The following is a 24,760-nucleotide window of genomic DNA, read 5'->3' as shown; positions in this document are numbered from 1 at the left end:
ATTGCCAAGCGGCCCCACCACTGTTACCTCTCTCACCAAGTCCTGTGCTCCACTGAGAATTAGATCTAAAATTGCTCCCTCTCTTGTCGGTTCCTGAACCAATTGCTCCATAAAGCCATTAGGCACTGTCCTGGGGAATCGCGCACCAACAGCGCGTAGAACTTACTGCTTCTCCGTCGAGCAGGTAAGTTCAAAAACAAAAAAGTTTGGCAGAGTTAGGGTGGGTTAAGGGGTAGGGGAGGAGAGGAGAGGGGAAAAGGGAGGAAGGATACGTACAGGATTAGGAAGTTCCCTTCCAGTCCTCTCCTTTATTGGAGTGTTCACGTTGCTGTGTGTTATTTTACAAAATAGCACCCCCCCCCCCCCAAGAATGTGCGCATGGGTATCGGATTTTATAACATGCACGTGGCGACGAGCACATGTTATAAAATCAGCGCGTCCATGTGTGCCTATGGACGCGTGGGCAGCTTTAAAAATTTACCCTAAATTGCATGCCCTTGGTATGGGCCCTAGATTGAATGACCGGATTAGAAACTGGATGAACCGGAGGTGACAAAGGATAGTGGTAAAAAGAGGTCATGCTGAGGAATTTGGGGAGGAGTGTTACCAATGGTGTGCCGCAGGAATTGGTCCACAGTCCACCACGCTTCAACATTTTCATAAGCTATATTGCAGAAAAGCCATTGGAAAAGTTTTGCTTTTTCATAGCTGATATGTGCAGCAGGAAGGACACCCTGGAAGGTGTGGAAAACATGAGGAGGGTTCTAGTGAATCTCGAGGAACAGTCTAGAGTTTGGGAGTTAAAATGTAACGCTAAAAATGTTGCGAAATCCTAAGGACTTTACTGAATATTATATGACTTTTGGACATTCATCACTGAAACAATTTGCATTATTCGGATATTTGGTAGCTGGATAATAGGGAAATGACTGCAGTTGTCTGTTCAGATTGTGTGCAATCATGTGTGCCCCACTTGGGTGACTTGATGCACCCTATGGGGCAGATTTTAAAACCTGCGCGGGCGCAGATTTGTTCGCGCAACCCAGCGCAAACAAATGTACACCCGATTTTATAACGCGCGCATGTTATAAAATCCAGGGTCAGTGCACGCAAGGGGGTGCAGAATTGTGCAACTTGTGTGTGCCGAGCCGCGCAGCCTGCCTCCGTTCCATCTGAGGCCGTTCCGAAATCGGAGCGGCCTCGGAGGGAACTTTCCTTCTGCCCCCCCCCCCCCGCACCTTCCCCTCCCTTCCCCTACCTAACCTGCCCCCCAGCCCTACCTAGAACTCCCCCTTACCTTTGTTGAAGAAGTTACGCCCGCCTCCTGGCAGGCGTAACTTACGCCCGCCGGCCGGCCTGCGATCCCGGGCACAGCGGCAAATGGCCGCTGTGTGCCTGAAGGCTCAGGCCACGCCCCGCCCCCGGACCACCCACACCCCGCCCCTTTTACAAGCCCCGGGACATACGCACGTTCCGGGGCTTGCGTGCGCCGCCGAGCCTATGCAAGATAGGCTCGGAGCACGCAGGGGCAGTTTTTCGGGGGTTACGTGCATACCTTACGTGCGAAACCCTTTGAAAATCTACCCCTATTTGTCTTCAGATAACTGTGCAAAGTTCAAACATTAAAGAACATAGAAAAAGATAATCCGAACAAATCATACCTGAGATCCCTCCAAGTTGAACGTTTGAGCATTGTGACAAAGCAACATCACATCTTTCTCTAGGTCACCAACACTCCGGTATTTATGATTACGAATTCTTTCCTGATTAGATTTTTTTAAACAGAAAAACAAATAGTTAATATACCATACTGAAAGCTTGTAATATAATGCACAATAATGGCTTAACAAGTTGATACCCCAAGGGATTCAATCAGTAAGCTAGGTCTGTATTAGCTGTTTCCTGATTGGGTTCAATGAGCCACACGGCAAGATGCTGGAAAAAGGAAGTAGGAGTAATTTGATTTAATTCAGCTTCACCTTTTCACTGGGAGCTCAAGAGGAGTTACATTCAGGTATAGTAGGTATTTCCCTATCCCTAGCAGGCTCATAATGTAAGTTTATAAGGCATAATGTAAGGCAACATATTGTAAGGCAACAAAGGGTGAAATGACATGCCCAAGGTCACAGTAAGTGTCGATAGGAGAAGCAGGAATTGAACTCTATCTTCTCTGATTCTCAGCCTGCTAGTCTAACTCAGTAGTCTCCAAACTATGGTCCAAGGGCCAAATGTGACCCATGGACACAATTTTTCAGGCCTTTGAAGGCCATTTAATATTTGTGGCCCAAAACTTACTTTGTGCGAGCTTCCCATTTCCTCACAATGCTGACTAACCTCCTTTCTTCTCTCCAATCTCCTTGCTGGCTCACTAGTGACTTCATGAAGAGGCAAGGGGGTGGGGCGAGAGACCTCTATCATATCCCTCCTCAGACGGCTGAGGGGGGATATGATAGAGATCTTTAAGATCATGAGAGGTCTTGAACGAGTAGATGTGACTCGGTTATTTTCACTTTCGAATAATAGAAGGACTAGGGGGCATTCCATGAAGTTAGCAAGTAGCACTTTTAGGACTAATCAGAGAAAATTCTTTTTCACTCAACGCACAATAAAGCTCTGGAATTTGTTGCCAGAGGATGTGGTTAGTGCAGTTAGTGTAGCTGGGTTCAAAAAAAGTTTGGATAAGTTCTTGGAGGAGAAGTACATTAATGGCTATTAATCAATTTTACTTAGGGAATAGCCTCTGCTATTAATTGCATCAGTAGTCACTAACCAACCTCTTCCCCTTTTCAATAATATTCTAACAAAAACGTATAGGGGATTAATTGCTCGGTGATCTTGTACGGAGGTAGGTCTATGAGGGTAACCAATTAATGATTATCCTCTTATGTACCTCCGTCTATTAGTCTTTTTTAATTTTTATTTAATTACCAACATCTTTTGTTTTTTGTAATTTTTCAAATTTTCTTAAAATCCCTTCTCCCCTGCTGCTTTTCCGCCCCACTGATATTTTATTGCATACTTATCAGGACATTGCCTCTGTAATATCTCATGGGCGCGGAGCTGCTCGTCCGACACGGGCCATGTTTCGGCACAAGGTGCCTGCTTCAGGGACTGTGGGAGAATGAGCTGTGTCCAACACTGGGTTCACAGCATATGGCAAACCTTCAATATATGAAAAAGTCAATTTCAGATAACACAAGCCTTATAAAGCCTTTATAACATGTCTAAAATCACAAGACCCACCTGGCTTCTTCTAAAGAACTTACTGTTATGCCGCTTTCCTTTGTCATACTCGGTACGCCCGTATTGCTTGTCTGGGCGTCGGCTTCATTCTAACCGTTTATATAAGCCTGCCTGGGAAACCTACCTCCTCCTCTTCGTCAGAACCAAGGCTATCTCAGGTGTGAATATTCACAGTGGTGTCTTAAACTTCCGGCATGGGCGAACCTGATTGTCTCTGTGGGCGGCTTCAATTCGACCGGGGGCGTTTTCTGGGTGGAGTTGATTTTTTTCAATTTTTTCTATTTGGGGGCGGGTCTGATTCGCCCGAGGGCGTTTTACAGGCGGGGCTGATCGCTTTCAATTTGCTCTTTTGTCTTTTGTCTCTCATTTAGCGGGCGGGTTAATACAACTAAGTGTTTCTCTCAGGCGGAGCTTACGGCCGCGTTTTATAAATCGAACCACCTTTTATGTCTTTGTGGAATTATCTTCCATATTCATCTGTCAAATAAAAATGTTAAGTATTTTGTACGAACCATTATCTTGTTTTGTCTTATCAAGGGTATGGCTATAACTTCAAAATTCTTTATTGTTTCACGTTTGATTGCTCTAAATGTGGTGACATTTTCACTTCCTAACATCGTCTGTGATTTCCTTGCGGGCATTAGTGAACCTTCCGACGTGATATTAATGATGAACGATGGTATTATCCTCCTTGATACATGGTGCTGATAGCTTCACTTCACCAGAATATTGTCCAATCAATTTCCCGGTTCAGTCCTTTCGGATTCACTGTATCCCATGTATATATGTATTTCTGTTCCTCTTGTATCAATCTGGTGTTGAGATCTCCTCCCCTTGGGTGTTCTTGTAATTGAAAAAGGACCGCCACTTTAAAATCTTCTGGTGGATGCCCCATTTGTTGCCAATGGTCTGTTAAAGGAGCCCCTTCTATTTTGTGCCTAAGTCGACTGACATGTTCCTGAAGTCTGCTTTTAATCTTACGCATTGTCTTGCCAATGTATACCTTGTGGCAGGTACACCACAGCGCATAAATGACTCTCATCGAGTCGCAGGTGTAATTGCCTTTAAAAGTATATTTCCTACGGCCAGGGATGGAAAATTCGGTGCCTTCATGCATGAACTGACATGCACTGCATTTTCCACATGCTTTTTGCCCTCTTACTGTATCTTGACTTCGAACTTGTATAGGCAATAGATTAGAATGTACTATTAAATCTTTCAAATTTTAAAATTTGAAAGATTTAATAGTACATTAAGAGGGCAAAAAGCATGTGGAAAATGCAGTGCATGTCAGTTCATGCATGAAGGCACCGAATTTTCCATCCCTGGCCGTAGGAAATATACTTTTAAAGGCAATTACACCTGCGACTCGATGAGAGTCATTTATGCGCTGTGGTGTACCTGCCACAAGGTATACATTGGCAAGACAATGCGTAAGATTAAAAGCAGACTTCAGGAACATGTCAGTCGACTTAGGCACAAAATAGAAGGGGCTCCTTTAACAGACCATTGGCAACAAATGGGGCATCCACCAGAAGATTTTAAAGTGGCGGTCCTTTTTCAATTACAAGAACACCCAAGGGGAGGAGATCTCAACACCAGATTGATACAAGAGGAACAGAAATACATATATACATGGGATACAGTGAATCCGAAAGGACTGAACCGGGAAATTGATTGGACAATATTCTGGTGAAGTGAAGCTATCAGCACCATGTATCAAGGAGGATAATACCATCGTTCATCATTAATATCACGTCGGAAGGTTCACTAATGCCCGCAAGGAAATCACAGACGATGTTAGGAAGTGAAAATGTCACCACATTTAGAGCAATCAAACGTGAAACAATAAAGAATTTTGAAGTTATAGCCATACCCTTGATAAGACAAAACAAGATAATGGTTCGTACAAAATACTTAACATTTTTATTTGACAGATGAATATGGAAGATAATTCCACAAAGACATAAAAGGTGGTTCGATTTATAAAACGCGGCCGTAAGCTCCGCCTGAGAGAAACACTTAGTTGTATTAACCCGCCCGCTAAATGAGAGACAAAAGACAAAAGAGCAAATTGAAAGCGATCAGCCCCGCCTGTAAAACGCCCTCGGGCGAATCAGACCCGCCCCCAAATAGAAAAAATTGAAAAAAATCAACTCCACCCAGAAAACGCCCCCGGTCGAATTGAAGCCGCCCACAGAGACAATCAGGTTCGCCCATGCCGGAAGTTTAAGACACCACTGTGAATATTCACACCTGAGATAGCCTTGGTTCTGACGAAGAGGAGGAGGTAGGTTTCCCAGGCAGGCTTATATAAACGGTTAGAATGAAGCCGACGCCCAGACAAGCAATACGGGCGTACCGAGTATGACAAAGGAAAGCGGCATAACAGTAAGTTCTTTAGAAGAAGCCAGGTGGGTCTTGTGATTTTAGACATGTTATAAAGGCTTTATAAGGCTTGTGTTATCTGAAATTGACTTTTTCATATATTGAAGGTTTGCCATATGCTGTGAACCCAGTGTTGGACACAGCTCATTCTCCCACAGTCCCTGAAGCAGGCACCTTGTGCCGAAACATGGCCCGTGTCGGACGAGCAGCTCCGCGCCCATGAGATATTACAGAGGCAATGTCCTGATAAGTATGCAATAAAATATCAGTGGGGCGGAAAAGCAGCAGGGGAGAAGGGATTTTAAGAAAATTTAAAAAAACAAAAGATGTTGGTAATTAAATAAAAATTAAAAAAGACTAATAGACGGAGGTACATAAGAGGATAATCATTAATTGGTTACCCTCATAGACCTACCTCCGTACAAGATCACCGAGCAATTAATCCCCTATACGTTTTTGTTAGAATATTAATTGCATCAGTAGCATGGGATCTTCTTAGTGTTTGGGTATTTGCCAGGTTCTTGTGGCCTGGTTTGGCCTCTGTTGGAAACAGGATGCTGGGCTTGACGGACCCTTGGTCTGACCCAGCATGGCAATTTCTTATGTTCTTATAACAGTGCTAAGGGATCCAGGCCTTATCATCTGTTGCTGGGAGCCTCTTAATCCAGTGTTTCTGTAACCAGAATTGTCCTCAGAGGCCTGAAGCCTCTTCATCACCGCGGCCATGCAGAATTCTTATTGGAGGTAGAAGAGAAGGGCCACAGGTAGTGGGACAGAGAGGGAGATATTGGGCAGGGGTAAATGCCATAGGGAGAAACAAATTATTTAAAAAAATAATAAGAGACTTCCTTTTTTCTGTTGATACTCATTCCTGTCCAGTATCTCCTTCTCTACCCTGCCATCTATGCTCAGCAGCAGTGGTAAGGAGAGGTATGTGAATATGGTAACTGGCTTCTCCAAGGAACAATCACATGGTCTTAAGGAGTAGCTGGGAGGATGGCGGTGAAAGGAAAATACTAATAGGTTTCATTTTACCTGTTGATACACATTCCTGCCCAGTAGCTCCCTCTCTGGCCTCTGGGTCAGATTTAAGATTTTTGCACTCATAGCAGGGTGCCACAGTGCCTCCTTTGAGGCTATGCTGGCACACTGCCCTAAAGCAAATGGAAGCAGACTCTTCTTTGGCCTCGATATTTGGCGTTTTCAAAATTTATGGGTAAATTTTAAATTGGCCACGTGCGTAAAAAATGGGGGTTAAGCGTGTGGCTGGGCCTTGTGTGCACCACATGCATTTTCAAAGGGGCCCAGCCATGCACATGGCCTCCGTGAAGCACAGAAGTGCCAGGCCCACGGAGAGAGGCAGTCTGGGGGGCGGGGAGGGGCTAGAGGCGGCCGGTACAGCAGCCATTTGCCGCAGTGCTCGCTGGCAGTCAGCTGGCGCGCGCAAGTTGCTTCTGCTCCAACGGAGCAGTAAGCAACAAAATTAAAAAAAAAGAAAAGGTTATCGTTTGTTGTTTAAATTCTCCCCCCTCTCCCCCTCATGCTTCCTAGTTTCTCCTTTTTAGCTTTTACACTCTATTTTTCCCATATAAATTGATTCATTGTAGAGCCTCTTGCTACGTTATGTTATATGTAAACCGATGGGATGTTCACAAAGACTGTCAGTATATAAAACTGTTAAATAAATAAAAATAAATAAAAAGATAGGAGAAATTTAGGGGGTGGGGAGGAGAGGGGAAGGGGGGTAAGGTAGGGGGGTAGGGACGTTCCCTCCCAGTCCGCTCCTTAAGGAACTGGGGAAGGCCGGGATGCATCGCCGCATGAAAATTGCGGAAATCTCCCCCCCCTTGCGCGCACTGCCCACACATGCGCATGGCCCACGGATTTTATAACATGCGCATGCTGGCGTGCACGTTATAAAATCGGCATGTCCATGTGTGCGCGCCAGAAAGCACGCGCACAACTATCTGTTAATGTTTTACCTATATTCTGTGAAGTTTGAAATAGCTGTTTTTCACACAGTATCATTCCTTCGGATAATAGAAAGACTAGGGGGCACTCCATGAAGTTAGCATGTGGCACATTTAAAACTAATCGGAGAAAGTTCTTTTTCACTCAACGCACAATTAAACTCTGGAATTTGTTGCCAGAGGATGTGGTTAGTGCAGTTAGTATAGCTGTGTTTAAAAAAAGATTGGATAAGTTTTTGGAGGAGAAGTCCATTACCTGCTATTAATTAAGTTGACTTAGAAAATAGCCACTGCTATTACTAGCAACAGTAACATGGAATAGACTTAGTTTTTGGGTACTTGCCAGGTTCCTATGGCCTGGATTGGCCACTGTTGGAAACAGGATGCTGGGCTTGATGGACCCTTGGTCTGACCCAGTATGGCAAATCTTATGTTCTTACTTAATAAAAATGAATAAATACAAAAAAAATCTACCTCATAGTGCACTTGGCAGTTGCCTAAGTTAGTTTATGCCTTCATCTAGACCTGTCTGTCCTCCCACTTATGCCCAGCAGCAGAAAGGTGAAGTGTGTGAAATAAATTGGCCAATAGTTATTTTGTTTGGCTTATTCATTCCCTGGCTCTGAAAACTCCAAGGAGTGAGTGTGTGTGTGTTTGTGTGTGTGCGTTTGCAGGGGTGGGGGTGGGGTGGGTTGGACTCCCCACCTCTCCACTCTGGCTCTGGAAACACCTTGGCCTTCCTCAGTAGTTCAGAAGGTTCAATGTGGCCCTCATTCCAAAACGTTTGGAGATCCCCTGGTCTAGCCACTACAGTTGGATAAAATAATCTTGTCTTTAGCTAATATACATAGCAACATTTTAGACTAGCTGAACTGCTGTTATAACTATGAACTATATTCCTTGAATTATCTAGAGATGTCTTTAAGGCAGATCAAACAACAAATAATCTAGTATAGTATAAGTTAAAATCTGAAAAAATCAAAAGCATCTTTTTAAAAATCAATTAATTTCCAAGAGATTAATGTGCATTTTTCATTTATGAGAGTAAAAAAAGGAATGCAGATAAATGCCATTTTATTGTAGGGAGAATGTCATATTTTTATTGATTGTTTTAGAAATTAAGTGCCACACAAAATGCAGCATTTTTTTTTTTTTTTAAAACGGTGACCACCACAAGTCAAATCTTTAAGTATCTTATGTGAGTGAGCTGTTGACTGTTGAAAGGATACTGAAAATGGAAGATAAGCCATGGAATTAGAACTGAGAAGTTTTTATTGTGAGTTTTTGCCTCTATGGCCAACTTCTTTTCAAATGTTCTCTTAGCCTGACTTATCAATGTCTTACATTTAACTCACCAATGCTTATGCTTTATCCTATTTTCTTCTGATAGATCCTTCTTCCAATTTTTGAATGAAGATCTTTTGGCTAAAATAGCCTCTTTCATCTCACCTTTTAACCATGCCGGTAATCGTTTTGCCTTCCTTCCACCTTCCTTAATGTGTGGAATACATCTGGACTGTGCTTCTAGGATTTTTTTTTTTTTTTAACAATGCCCACACCTGTTACACACTTTTTACCTTTGTAGCTGCACTTTTTTCTATTTTTCTCATTTTGTCAAAGTTTCCCTTTTGAAAGTTTAGCGCTAGAGCCATGGATTTACAAACTGACCCCCTTCCAGACATTAATTCAAATTTGATTATATTATGATCACTATTGCCAAGCGGTACTGCACTCCACTGAGAATTAGATAATGCTTCCCTAATTTCTCTTAGCACTTCACTATCCGTCTCACTATTTTGGCCAGGTGGATTTTTACCAATAAAAATTCAATTGTACATTTATTCTCATGCAGGATCTTTATCCTGTTGTCAATATTAGGGATGTGCAGCAGGGACGGATTCGTCCGATTCGGTATTCGTCGGTACCCAAATCCGTTGCGCATCTGTTTTTGGGGGACCCTGATTCGTCCATTAGTTACATATGGAATTTGTTTCCCATTAAAGTTGAAACCCCCCCCATCCTAACCTTTAAATTTAATTAACTACAACCCCCCACCCTCCTGACCCCACCCCCCCAAGACTTGCCAAAAGTTCCTGATGGTCCAGCGGGGGGTCCTGGAGCGATCTCCTGCACTCGGGCCGTCAGCTGCCGGTATTCAAAATGGCACCGATAGCCTTTGCCCTTACTATGTCACAGGGCTACCAGTGCCATTGGTTAGCCCCTGTCACATGGTAGGAGCACAAGATGGCTCCGGCCGTCCATTGCTCCTACCATGTGACGGGCCGACCAATGGCACCGGTAGCCCCTGTGACATTGTAAGGGCAAAGGCTATCGGCGCCATTTTGAAAACCGGCAGCCGACGGCCCGAGTGGAGGAGATCGCTCCAGGACCCTCGCTGGACCACCAGGGACTTTTGGCAGTCTTGGGGGGGTCAGGAGGGTGGGGGTTTATTCGTTAATGATACGTTGCATTCGTGGGGGTTCGCCATACGTTTCGGGACCCCACGAATGCAACGAATAGAGACATATACGTTACGGATTGCGCATTCGTTCAAAACGAATACACATCCCTAGTCTCTATGCCATCCCGGACATAAAGTGCCACCCTGCCACCCCGGTATAGCACGATCCCATTGGTTATCCTCTGAGATGCCAATTAAGTCTATGTCATCACTCACTGCTATACACTGTAATTCTCCCATCTTACTTCTTAAGACTTTTGGTATTAGCATACATACATATCAAAGTGAATTTTTTGTTTGTATTTACATTCTGCTTTTCAGTTGACAGGGATAAATTGCAATCTTTTATATCAGGTGAGTTTTTAATTATAGGCACTTGGATACTTTTCTAATTATTGGAACCTCACTGTCGGGATGCCCTAATTCTAATGCATCATTAGTATCTTTCGAAGATACCTCCCTCCAAAGCATGCGCTGCTGAGTGACTGTCGGCTTTCCTCTTTGTTCTAGTTTAAAAGCTGCTCTATCTCCTTTTTAAAAGTTAGTGCCAGCAGCCTGGTTCCACCCTGGTTAAGGTGGAGTCCATCCCTTTGGAAAAGAATCCCCCTTCCCTAAAACGTTCCCCAATTACTTACAAAACTGAATCCCTCTTCCCTGCACCAACATCTCATCCACGCAATGAGACTCCAGAGCTCTGCCTGCCTCTGGGGACCTGCGCATGAAACAGGGAGCATTTCAGAGAATGCTACCCTGGAGGTTCTGGATTCCAGCTTTTTACCTAAGAGCCTAAATTTGGCTTCCAAAACCTTCTTTTCCTATGTCGTTGGTACCCACCTGTACCACGACAGCTGGCTCCTCCCCAGCACTGTCTAAAATCCTATCTAGGTAACACGTGAGGTCCGCCACCTTCGCACCAGGTAGGCATGTTACCAGGCGATCCTCACGCCCACCAATCACCAGGCTGTCTTCATTCCTAATAATCGAATCATCAACTATGATGGCTGACCTAACCCTTTCCTCCTTGGCAGAAGCCCTGGGAGAGACATCCTCGGTGTGAGAGGATGATGCACCACCTAGAGAGCAGGTCCTTGCTACAGGATCATTTCCTGCTGCACCAGGTTGATGCTCTCAGATTATGAGACCTTCCTCCTCCAAGGCAGCACCAGGGATGCCAGACTAGAGTTGGGATTTGGCTACTATATGCTGTCTGCTTCAGCTTTCCCAGGTCTGCCATTCTAGCCTCCAGAGATCGGACTTGTTCTCTGAGAGACAGGAGCTCTTTGCATCGGATGCATACATACAACTTCTCAGTGGCTGCTAAACAATCATACAAAAGACTAGGAGACCCCCCACCCCTTGCTGCCTTCATCTTAAATTTGTTCAGTTTCTAGTTAAGTTTTAGGTTGCTATGGGTGTAGGATTGCATAAGATTAGGATACTTTAAAGGTATTAATGTATTCACTATATATCTGGTAGTGACCTACAAGGGTATGATCAAACTCTTGATAAGGTGCGTGGAATTTCTGAGTTTAAATTAAAAGGCTGATTTTTTAAATTATTTTTTATTTTATTTTTTTAAGGGTGAAAGTGACACCTCCCTATAAATTAAAGGATGAGCTAGGGGTGGGAGGGTTGGGAAATACAAACACACAAACTTCTGTTTGTTGCCTGACTTTCTGATTACCTATTTAAAACAAAACACACAAACACACTAAATTATATACCCCAATAGTTTACTTCTCCCCAATAATTTTAAGTTTTAAAAATTTATCCAAGTAGTACTTACTGATTTTTTCCAGCCACCAGCAAGGTGATCCTTTCCTCTCAGTGCTTTGCATGCTCCCAAACCTTGAATGCGAGCTAAGAGCTCAGACTATCTCTGGCTCTTGGAATGCCCAGTATTGCTCTGATGGCTACGCTGGTCACATAAGCTACCAATTTGGCAGTCATAGTATTTGCTTTGACATCCATGTTGGTTGTTTATGCAATCAGAATAGCATTCTTAGTGGTGGCACTAAGACAAAGTTATGCTTAAAAGTGGAATATAAATCAAATTTTAAAAAAGTAAAAATAAAAAAAATGTAAGAATATGTAGAGTACCATCTAAGATAATGACACTCAAACACTCACCTTTATTTTCTTGAAGTCCACAGGTTTCCTAATTAGCTCATAATACTCTGGTAACTCTTTTCTAGATGGTAGCTGAACAAAAACTTCACTTAGTTGTCGCCCAGAACTGTCAAACAAAAAAACACCAAGAATTAACTCTACAGAAACTCTGATTAAGGTGTGATACAGAAGACAAAAGCCTAGTGGCTGGGACATAGCATCACTGCTGTTCTTTCTAAGACTTAACATATCCTTAGGGCTACATTTAATATGTACAAAATTACAAGTAATTGCAAGAACAATAATTTCTTTTTAAATATATAGGACATTTAAGCATGCCTTAAAAAAATCTTGTAGCTGTGTAAAAATACTGTAACACTGATATGCAAATTACTGCAAGATTTTCTGCAATGCAAACCTCACATTTGTACAATGGTGCCAGATTTGACTGCTTTCCTGAGAATTTAGTTTTGAATTTGATTCTGCTAAACCTAAAATTTGGAGGGAGTTCTTTCTATGGGAGGGTAATTTTATAATTACCCATGAAATTTATGCATTTAAAAACCACATTCATTATGCAAATTTTCAAAACAAACTTATGTGCATAAATTCACTTTGAAAATTATATAACACACATTAATTCACCTATAGAAAGGTATACCTGCTCTTTACAGGGCGTAATTTGGCCGCGTTAATTTAGATATAAACTTCTTAAAATTAAAAGTGTGTGCAAAAATCCCAACTCTGTTGCTCAGAATCACCTATTTTTTGTGTGCATGAGTGTATGCACAAAATCAGGGTGTGCACAACCCCTGCACAATTTCATCAGTAGCATGGGATCTTCTTGGTGTTTCGGTACTTGCCAGGTTCTTGTGGCCTGGTTTGGCCTCTGATGGAAACAGGATGCTGGGCTTGATGGACCCTTGATCTGACCCAGCATGGCAATTTCTTATGTTCTTACTAAATGTTGTATGCGCACAAGTAGCTTTTAAAGTTAACCTCAAATGTCCTAGGGATTGCTCATTTCATCTCATGCATATTATCAGAAAAAGAAAAATTAACTTTAAGACAATGACGACTAAATCCAAGACTCAATTTTTGACTGTGTTTTTTAAATTCTGTTTATTAAGCGTGAGACACTTCTTTCTTGACAGGGAGGAACATGTAAAATTCAGCTGAGCTAGTTTTAACCAGGTGTGATATTTCTGAGCTTGTCTTTGCAAGCTGGGGCCTTAATGCTCTGTTTATGAACCTGGGAGAAAAGTAGGCATTATTATAGAAAAAACATAATTCTGAAACTCTGTAGGTTTCAAGTCATATTGCTGGAACTTTTCTTGGAGAAGTCCATTAACGGCTACTAATCAAGTTTAGTTAGGGAATAGCCACTGCTATTAATTGCATCAGTAGAATGGGATGATCTTAGTGTTTGGGAATTGCCAGGTTCTTGTGGCCTGGTTTGGCCTCTGTTGGAAACAGGATGCTGAGCTTGATGGATCCGTGGTCTGACCCAGTATGGCAATTTCTTATGTTCTTATAATGAGGCTGCTAAAAAGGAAAACATTTGATGACTCTCTATGTCCCAGCTCTCTAACTATCCTTTCCCTGTGATATTGTCTTCCTATGAACTCAGTAAAGTCAGCATTGTTTGAAAATGGCAAAGGTGTCTTTTGTTTCTTTGCGCAGCTCACCTTGGTTCTAGCCAGTGTTAGAATGGGAGAAGGCTCCTGCCAAGTAATCTGCCTCCAACTAGTCTTCTGAGGTATATTTTCTTTTTAAAAGATGATGGAAGACAATATTTGAACCATAGGGCATCAAATGTTTCACATGCTGAGGAAAACACAGCAAGCCCAATCTGAGACTTTTGTAGTCTAGTGTAACACCTTTCCTTACTGCTAAGGTGGCCTGGGAAAAGGAACTCGCTTCTTTACTCAAACTGACTTCATTTGAGGTTTGGTTTGTCATGACAACATTAATTGAATGTAGAAACTAACAGTCTTTATTATAGTCACAGGTCAGATTGAACAACACGGAACATCTAGCCATTATTATGAAACTATGTTACTGAGACTACAAGGCACCCCCCTCTACTTATAATAGGAACATATACATGTACAATTAACTATATGTGCCTCTGTAAACCGTTGTGACGGTAGTATACTGAACGACGGTTGTGACGGTTCAGTATACTGAACGACGGTATAGAAAAGATTTTAAATAAATAAATAAATAAACAAAAGGAGAAGAAACCCACGTAGTGGAAACCCAACTCTGCAAGGTGGCGGGCAGGTTTCATGAGGACAAACATCCTGCTGTCCTCAGAGAACACCTGTAAAAGGTAAGCAACCTTGCTTTCTCAGAGGACAAGCAGGATGGTAGTCCTCATCATGGGTGAATCCCTAGCTACAGGTTGCACCCCAATGAAAAAGGGGACCAACAGTACACCCAAACAAGGTGCCAATGGACACAACAATAGGTTTTGTTGGTAACAAGGGGAGGGGATAGCCTGAACAAAAACAATGGCCCCTAGGGGATAACAGAGTTGGGTTCTACACCTCAAACAAGTTCTGAAGGACAAAATGGCCAAACCTGCTGTTGCGCCGGCTGTCCCTATCCAAACAATAACATGATGTAAATCAGTGGAGAGAACTCCATGTCACAGCTCTGCAGATCTCATCCATGGGAATTTCTCACAAGTGGGTCACCAACGCTGCCATGACTCAAACAGAGTGAATCTTGACATGGCCCCAAAGATGCAATCCAATCTGGGTATAACAGAAGGAGATGCACTCTGCTAGCCAATTGGAAAGCATCTGGTTGGCAATGGTGTTGCCCAGCTTATTCCTATCAAAAAAACCACAAAAATGTGAGTGGACTGTCTAAGGAATTCTATCTGCTCTAGAGAGATGGGTAAGTTTTTTTTGCATTCCAAACTGTGCAGGGCTTGTTCACCTTGGTGTAAAAGGGCCTGTTGACAGGACGATGGACTGGTTAAGATGGATGTCCATCATCACCTTATGTAAGACCACCCTGTCATGAAAAAACTTAGTGGATAAGGCACTAAGGCCTGGAGCTCGCTGACCCTCTGTTTGATGTGACTGCCACAAAAAATATAACATTCCAGGTCAGGTCATAGAAGTTCAGCGGCTCAAAGGGAGCTTTCAACAGCTGAGCTAACACCACACTGAGGTTCCAAAACACAGCAGGAGGCTTTAGGGGAGGCTTCAACCCACATTAAATGTATAACTATAGGCTGTACAGAGATGGCATACCATCTACATCATGATGGTATGTACTTATTGCACTCAGATGAGCCCTAACATAATTGGTCTTTAAGCCAGCTTCCAATAGGTGTAAAAGGTAGTTGAGCAGTTTTTCTATGGAGCAGGAGAAAGGATCTAGGGCCTTCTGCTCACGCCATACAGAAAATATCCTTCACTTCAATCCATATGATTTTCTAGTGGAAGGCTTTCTAGACGACATCAGGACCTGAGACATCTTCTGAGATATAGAGTGGTTGCAATATTAACCTCTCAACATCACGGTTCTGAACGACAGGTCCTGGAGGTTGCGATGTCACAACCTGCTTTGATCCTGTGTGATGCAATTTGGGGAAGCCCCCCAACTCATCTGTGTCCAGATGGAGACTCTCGTAGGAGGGGAAACCAGATCTGTCTCAGCCAAAAAGGGACTATATGAGGATCATAGTTCTTTTGTCCTTGCGAAGCTTCAAGAAAGTCTTCGCTACCAGTGGATGCCCTGGGCGAGGTCATCTGAGGCTGGTCTGCCACATGTCCTACACAGAGAACAGAACAGGAATTTTCCTGCTCCAAGGTGTTGCAAACAGATCCACATCCAGGCTTCCCCAGAGGTGACCCCTTTGTCCAAAGATCATTCGTGGGGTCTGAAGATACAACTCAGTCTGTCCACTATCACATTCTTCATCTTGGCCAGATAATTGGCCCTGAGCACCATCCCCGGGACAGGACTCATGACCACATCTGAACCGCTTCCTGGCACAGGAGGTATGATCCTATACCTCCCTGCTTTTGACATACCACATCACCACTTGGTTGTTGTTTTGGATCAGGACAACCTTTGTTGGACAGCCGATCTCTGAAAGCCCATAGCGCATGCCTGATAGCCTGGAGCTCCAGGAAACTGATTTGATAAAGACATTTCTGAGCAGACCAGAGACCGTGATCACTGAGCCCATCTACATGAGCTCTCCAACCCAGGGTGGACGCATCCGTGGTTAGGACAATTTCAGTAGGAAGACTTTGAAAGGAGATCCTCTGTTCCAGATTTGAAACTGCTTGCTACCAGGACAAAGGGTCCCAGTGAGGCGAGGTGACTTGGATATGATCCTGGAGGTTCTGCATGGCCTGGCAGAACTGCAACCTCTGGATCCACTGGGCCTTTCACATGTATAAATGTGCCAAGGGAGTGACCTGAACTGTCACGGCCATATGGCCCAACATCCTCAACATGTGCAAAGCTGACACCTGCTGGCTCTGTTGAATCTCTGCTGTGATGGTCATCAGGTTGATGGCCCTTTGTCAAGGCAGGAAGGCCTTAGCCTGAGCCGTGTCTAGCAGGGCTCCAATAAAGTCCAATAGAGGTGACGGCGTAGTTGATGATGAACCCTAGTGTCTCCAATACCCAGATGGTTGAGTGCAAGGACCTGTCGGCCCCCACCCAAGAGATGCTCTTGACTAGCTAATCATTAAGATATGGGAAAACATGAACTCTCAGTTTGCAAAGGTGTGCTGCCACCAAGGTTAGGCATTTCATAAAGATATGTGGGGTTGACACAAGCCTAAACAGCAGCAAGCAATATTGGAAGTTATGCTTTCCCACTACAAACCGGAGAGACTTCCTTTCTTTTAAATTTTTTATTTATTGCATTTTCATTTAACTCTCAAGCAGCACTTGTTCCAGCAATAAGACAAAGTGTACAATATATGAATATTCCCTTAACATAATTAATACAGGTAATTTCTCCATATTTTTTGTCTACTTCACATAACTTGTAATCTAGGAGATAGAGGTTATAACAAGCGCTAAGAAATATTAAACAATTACTCCGATCTAATACCCCTCATACTTTTATTTTTATTCTTTTGCCAAAACAATCCATATCTTTTGACCATGAAACAGTGTCAAACTATTTTGTAGAAAAAGTCTTAACACTGAGTTTCTTTCTGTCACAAAAGCAAATGTAACTAAAAGAGTTGCTCTATTTTGTATAGGTGTGGCTCAGAGATCCCTCGAAGCTGATGGCTCAGTATTCTCCAGCCTGAATAGGCACTCCATTTTAATGAGCTGGATCTTACGTTCTTTCGGGGTCATCTGGGTGCACCTGCTGCAACCCTAGATGTCATGCGACACCCCAGGCAGAGGACACATCTATCATGGGGGTCTGTAATAGATATTTTCCTCATGCACAGAGGGCATCGCTTAAATCCTGAGGTGGACATCTCACCTCAAAATAAAAGGGACACGGGGGTATCAAAGTGAAAAGAAAATTACCAATACTCTTTGAAAACCCTATCTAGGATGCTAAAAGGAGGACCAGAGGGGTGGGAACCTGTATCGACCATGTGAGGCAGTGAAAAAAATATCTCGTGAAATGAAGTTTTTCAAAATTAGGCCCAGAAGGACAAAAATTTAAGAAAAGTAAGACTCTCACCCGATCGGAAAATGACAGGTTCCGCAGAAAAGAAGAGATTGAAGGGGACCTCGCATGGACGTGTGATTTGAGGCTCAATGAGGCTCAGTCAAAGTTCTAGAAAATTTGACATAAGTTTTCCATGCCGGGCTCCATCCAAAGATGCCACCCATGTGTGAGAACTACCATCCTGCTTGTCCTCGGAGAATAAATATTAACCAGGTAGACTTGGGGAAAGCCACTACATAACTCTGGGCATTAGCAGCATGGGATTGATCTATTATTTGGACTCCTGCCATGTACTTGTGACTTGGAAACAGGATACTGGGCTTGATGGATGCTTGATCTGACCCAGTATGGCAGTTCTTCGGTTCTTAAGTAAGCTTTTCAATAATTGCAGTATTACAAATTTTATACTATGTACTGAGCCTTGATTCATTTTTCTAGTGCAGAGCAACTGAATATCTGGCAGCAAGTATTCAGTAGTATGCCAACATTTTGTTACAAGAAGAAAGAAAAAGATCTGCCTATATAATGAGCAGACAAACCTGGGGATTCAATGCTTCCCGCACCCTAACCATACATGTGAATTTTGCCCCCACCTGTCAGAAAAGATGAAGACAACAGATTGGCACATACGAAAATATGTGCCTTGTCCACCATTCTCTCTAGCACAATGGAGTAGAGGATGGATTAAATTTAATAAAGTCTGTTAGATGTTGCCAATCATGATCCAAGATCCAAATAAGCAATTCAGACTATTTTACTGCACATGAAAACTTTATATTATGTATTTAATATTGTTCTGTGCTATGTAATAGTATTGATGTGTGCACTGACAAGTAAGCATACCTGCAGCATCCTGCTTTTGAAATGCTTGCATTTCTTTCTATCTCATGGATAATCTACTTGCCCAACACAGTATCTAATTATGGAATTTCGTTTTGTCTTTTTTTTTTTTTTGGAGAGGGATTCTGAGGATCATTCCAATACATCCCAAAAAATGCATGACTAGCAAAAATAAGTATTTGTAGGCCTATGTGTATCTGGCTAAACTGTTTCAGAAAACTGTAGAATTAGTCTTTTTTTTTGTTTTTGCTATAGAATAGGATGCAATGAGAAATGCAGAAATGTCTTACACTTCCTATCCAATCCTTTTATTTTAGATTAAAATTGGGGCCTTTTATTACCAGATGACTAAGCATTTTTGTCCCCCATTGATACTGAATAGGAAAAGCCCTATAGCACACCTGACCCTTAGAAACAAAGATCAATGAACAAGTTCCAGCCGCTACCTTTTTAACGGACTAATCAAATATTAGTGACTAGTATTTGAGAGCTTTTAGCTGAAATTCAACTTCTCCTATGAATCTATTAATTACTGAATGTGCCTAATGTAATGGTACACAAAATATAAAAACATTTCTTTTCCTTAAATGTTTGGCTTTGACTACTGCTGACTTAAAATCCCAAACTATTCAGATGTCCTACAAACAGAAGCAAACCACTCTGAGAAGACAATTTGCTTTTATTAGAAAGCAGGCACACTGAAGGTCCTAATAATTTGCATATTGTTTTGGTCAAATGTCCAGTAAGTTTCATAATAATGCAAGTTGATCATGTAAATGGATTTTCTTTTGTTTCTTAGCTATTTCCCAAAGTGTGCTTCACAAAAGGGACTTATGCAGATTAAAAATATGTATGCAGTAAACAGAAATATATATGCTAACTCACATTTTAATATTTGGTTGCTTAGGTGTACTGAAGCCAAGCCTATTTTTCTACTGAAATAACAGTAATGAAAAATTATTTAAAGAAAAAAAGATTTACTTATTACTTTGCAGCTGGCAGTAATGAATAAACTAAGCATCTATTTTCTGATTTTCTGCTGTGCGATACCTAACAAAAATAGGTAAGAAATTATAAAATACACATTTTCTCATAATAAAAGCCACAAATCTGTTTCAAACAGTATTCTAGTTATATCCTGCATACATTATTATTGCTGCAGGGGTGACCCCTTTTAATCTATTCTTCTAGGAAATAATTCAACCAACCAAAACCCAACAACTAGACCAATCCAATCTGCACTATTGGTTCAATCAAAAATTTTAAATACTGTTACCCCTAAAAGAGCAGCTAGTGTAATGCATATAGTGACATTCATCTTGTTCTCAAAATATCTTAATATCAATAAGTCATTTTGTGAACAAAATGTGCTCAGGTTTTGTTTTTTTTTTTTTTTTAAATAAAAATCACTTTTTCCTTCCCTTAATGGATCAGAAAAATAGATCATATATCTCCAGCTTTGTTCTTCCTGTTTGTTGTTTTATCAGACAATGGACTGAAAAATAACTGATGTCACGATCAGAATCCACTTTCAGTACCTCATCAGTGTCAAAATGCACAATTTGTTTAGAAAACAAAGTAGAGATGACCTTGAAGTTATATTGATTAGAGGCAAGCACCATCATATACACGCTTGTACATTTTTTACATTCTGCTGTTTAAAAATACAAATCAAAATGCATTAAAGTAGGAGTTTGTATCACTGATCTACTCAGCATACTCTACACTTTCACAATGAAAGAACAATTATAAAAATATTCCAAAAGTAATTAACAACCCCCCCTCAAAAAAAAGTCTTAATTGTATAAGACTTCACGGCCTTTGTCATAGCAAACGTAAATTAGCTCCGGTTAAAAAAAATCTTCCTTAAAACCCATATTTATTTATTTATTTATTTATTTAGGGTTTTTATATACCGACTTTCTTGATATATATATGTCAAATCAAGTCGGTTTCCATATAACACAACTATCGCCGGGAGGCGTTACATTAAACAATAAACATAGTATTGAACAGAGAACGTGTAGTGTTACATTAAACAATCAAAAAGGTTGTTATATTAAACAATAAACATAGTATTGAACAGAGAACGTGTAGGGTTACTTTAAACAATCAATAAGGTCCTGATGGTCCTGAGGGTATTAGGTTGGCGGTGGACTTTATATTGTGCTATTTTGTTCTTTGTCCTGTGTCGAAGTGTTCCTGTGATTCCGGAAAGGCTTGCCGGAAGAGCCATGTTTTAAGGTTTTTCTTAAAGGTTAAATGGCAAGTTTCGAGTCGAAGATCTGGCGGAAGTGAGTTCCAAAGGGTGTGCCCGGCTGTGGTAAATATTTAAAGGTAAATAGAGACCACCTATGTCCAAATCAGACTGGCTGAGCTGATTCAAACTCTCCTGGATGAAGAATCAAGCTGTTTTTGTTGCATCAAATGAATCTAAAGCAGAGGTCAAAACATGACAAATAAAAACCTATTAGAAGAACTCAGTGATCTGACTTGGACTCGGGTAAATACTGACTGTTTAACAATTTCAAGATTACTCCACAAACAAGGTCTGTTGGGGATGGTGACAAGAATGAAGTGACTTCTGAGAGAAGCCATATGATATGTCACATCACAATTGCAAAAAAGACCTTAAACAAAAACCACACACTTACGGGACATTGCATGCAAGGTGTGTTGTGTTGTAGAAAGTGTTGTGATCTGATAAAATGAAAGTAGAATTTTTTTAGCTTCAATGCTAACTGATGTATGGCATAAACAAATCTAACACATCACCTTGTCAATACCATGCCTATAGTAAAGCAAGGTGATAGCAGCATTATCTTGTAGGGATGCTTTGCAGCAGCGAGGAAGATCGAGACAAAGATGGATGGTGCAAAGTACAAGCAGATCCTGGAGGAAATCCTGTTCCATTCCATGCTCGTCAATTTTTTAAATGATTGGGTGGGCTAAACAATACAAATTACCCTTTCCTAGCCACAGTGAAGTAGTTTGTTCAATACTGGGTATGCTCAAACATCCACTGTACCCAAGAGCCAGCACCTATGTTCCAGCCTACCTCAGACCTGGGACTGGGGAGAAGATTCACTTTTCAGCAGATCAATGATCCTAAGCCCAAAGCAAAAGCAACAACAGAGTGGCTCTGCAAGAAGAAAGTGAATATCCTTGTGTGGCCCAGTCAAAGCCTAGACTTGAATCCAACAGAAAGCGCAGTTGCTTACCTGTAACAGGTGTTCTCCTAGTGCAGCAGGATGTTAGTTCTTACAGATGGGTGACATCATCAGATGGAGCCAGGCACAGAAAACTTTTGTCAAAGTTTCTAGAAGCTTTGACTGGCATACTGAGCATGCCCAGCATGCCACTATCCGCACGTCCATCAGAGGTTCCCCTTCAGTCTCGTAACATAGAAAAACACGAGCAAAAAGCAGAGTTGCTTACCTGTAACAGGTGTTCTTCCAGGACAGCAGGATGTAGTCCTCACATGTGGGTGACGTCACTGGACGGAGCCCTATCACAGAAAACTTTTCTGTCAAAGTTTCTAGAACTCTTGACTGGCACACTGAGCATGCCCAGCATGCCATAATCCCTGTAGGCACAGGGGTCTCCCTTCAGTCTCGTTTGTAGCAAAAGGTGCGAGCGAAAAATAAAATAACACATTTCGGACCCAACTCTGCGGGGTGGCGGGTGGGTTTCGTGAGGACTACATCCTCTGTCCTGGGAGAACACCTGTTATAGGAAAGCAACTCTGCTTTCTCCCAGGACAAGCAGGATAGTATGTGGGTGATTAGCAAGCTACAGGCTGACTCATATTTAAATTGTACAAACAGCTTACAATTTGTGCAACAGGCACAACTGGTGTACTGTTGGGGAAAATGAGGCAGCCTGAAAATCACAGCAGATGGAAGTGGAAGGATTATACTGGAAATAAGTTCTTTAAGACGGATTGTCCAAAGGCAGAGTCTTGACGTCCTTCCTTGTCTAGGCAGTAATGTGCTGCAAATGTGTGAAGAGAGCTCCATGTTGCAGCTTTACAGATCTCAGCAATCGGTACTGAACGATAGTGTGCTACTGAGATTGCCATGGCTCTCACTGAGTGCGCCTTCACTCGTCCTTGGAGAGGAAGGCCTGCTTTTTCATAGCAGAACTTGATACAGTCTGCTAGCCAGTTAGAGAGAGTTTGTTTGCCCACTGCAACTCCTGGTTTGTTTTTATCGAAAGAAACAAAGAGTTGGGTGGATTTCCTATGGACTGCAGTGCGCTCTGGGTAAAACGCAAGTGCACGTTTACAGTCCAAGGCGTGCAAAAGTCTCTTGCCCTGGTGAGAGTGAGGCCTTGGGAAAAAGGTGGGCAAGAACTCAGACTGATTCAGGTGAAAGTCAGTGACCACCTTGGAAAGAGAACTTTCCATGTAAGAAATTTAACATCGCAGGAGTGCAAAGGCTCAAACGGAGAGCGCATGAGCCTTGTAAGTACTTCATTTAGGTCCCATTCAGTGACTGGTGGTCGTAGAGGGGGCTTAAGCTGTAGTAGGCCCCTCATGAACCGACTCACAAGGGGTTGCACTGTTACCGGGGCATCCCCCACTCCCTTATGGTATGCTGAGATGGCACTGAGGTGTACCCCCACCGAGGAAGTCTGGAAACCAGTCTCTGAAAGGTGCCAGAGATAGTTTAATAGAGATGGAGTGGGGCAGGAAAAAGGGTCTATACCTTTTTGCGTGCACCATATGGTAAATCTATTCCACTTAGAACGATAGGATTTTCGTGTGGAAGGCTTTCGTGAAGCTACAAACACTTGAGAAACATCAGTTGAAAGACTGAGCAGTTACAGGATCAAGATTTTAACATCCAAGCTGTGAGGGATAGGGTCTGAAGGTTTGGGTGGCATAATATTCTTTGGTTCTGAGTTCTGAGAGTGGATGCTGTGCCCCGGCGAATGGGTTCTCTGATCGAGAGGTCAAGAAGCATGGGAAACCACACTTGTCGAGGCCAGTATGGGGCTATAAGTATCATTGACCCTTTGTCCTGTTGTAGTTTCATGAGTGTTTTGGCTATCAGCAGTATCGGGGGATACGCGTATAGGAGGCCTGTGTTCCAGGGGCGAGCGAAGGCGTCCATGGCTAACGTGTTTTGTTGCCTGTGCAGGGAGCAGAATCTGTCCACTTTGTGATTCTGTTCGGATGCAAAGAGTTCGATTGTTGGCTGACCCCAGCGTTGGAAGAGTTTGCTCGCCACGTTGGGATTTACAGACCACTCGTGGGGATGGAACTGTCGACTGAGGCAATCTGCTAGTACGTTCTGTACGCCTGCTAGATAGGTGGCCTGGAGGTGCATGGAGTGTGCAAGGGCTTAGCCCCAGATCTGCGCGGCTTCTTGGCAGAGGAGATAAGAGCCCGTTCTTCCTGTTTCTTCAAGTACCACATTGCAACTGTGTTGTCTGTTTGTATGAGAACAGTCTTGGGTGAAAGGCAGTCCTTGAATGCATAAAGAGCATAACATATGGCTCGAAGCTCCAGAAAGTTGATTGGATATTTTGCTTCAAGTTGTGTCCAAGTACCTTGAGTTTGAAGGTTGTTCACGTGAGCTCCCCAACCCAAGTTGGATGCGTCTGTGGTTAAGGTTACTTGTGGAATTGGCTGCTGGAAGGGTAGACCTGTCAGCAGGTTGGTTTTGTTTGTCCACCAGAGAAGTGATAGACGCAGCTGGTGCGTTATATGAATCTGAGATGAAAGAGGTTGAGTGGCTTGGAGCCACTGAGATTTCAAAGTCCATTGAGTTATTCTCATGGCCAGCCTGGCCATAGGAATGACATAGACCATGAAAGCCATGTGGCCCAGCAATGATGGGCCACATGGCTTTCAGCCTCAGCCCATCAATTCCACATGGAATTGATGGGCTGAGGCTGTTCTCTTTGTGCGCAGAGACGTAGCAAATTTGGAGAGTGTATCTGCGCGGTTGTTGGGTAAGAAGGCCTTTATGACTGTGGTGTCCAAATCTGCTCCGATGAAAGTAAGGAGGTGAGATGGAGTCATGTGGGATTTTTGGTAACTGATGAGAAATCCCAAGAAGTGTA

At 42.6% G+C, this 24,760-nt stretch overlaps 1 protein-coding gene across 4 annotated transcripts in view; it reads right to left on the bottom strand.

Moving 5' to 3' along the window:
* SMARCA2 (SWI/SNF related, matrix associated, actin dependent regulator of chromatin, subfamily a, member 2) overlaps window positions 1-24,760 on the bottom strand; it is a 604,786-nt gene that overhangs the window by 31,674 nt on the left and 548,352 nt on the right. For all 4 annotated transcript variants that reach the window (XM_029613254.1, XM_029613271.1, XM_029613261.1 and 1 more), the window contains 2 exons: window positions 12,193-12,298; window positions 1,662-1,763 (listed from right to left, as the gene is read on the bottom strand). In XM_029613254.1, coding sequence (XP_029469114.1) covers window positions 1,662-1,763; window positions 12,193-12,298 — 208 coding nt within the window. The remainder of the gene's footprint in view (window positions 1-1,661; window positions 1,764-12,192; window positions 12,299-24,760) is intronic.

Source organism: Rhinatrema bivittatum, chromosome 1, assembly GCF_901001135.1.
Source record: "Rhinatrema bivittatum chromosome 1, aRhiBiv1.1, whole genome shotgun sequence".
NCBI lineage: Eukaryota > Metazoa > Chordata > Amphibia > Gymnophiona > Rhinatrematidae > Rhinatrema > Rhinatrema bivittatum.
The sequence above is the reverse complement of the archived record's forward strand: the minus strand, read 5'-3'. Positions and strand labels throughout refer to the sequence as shown.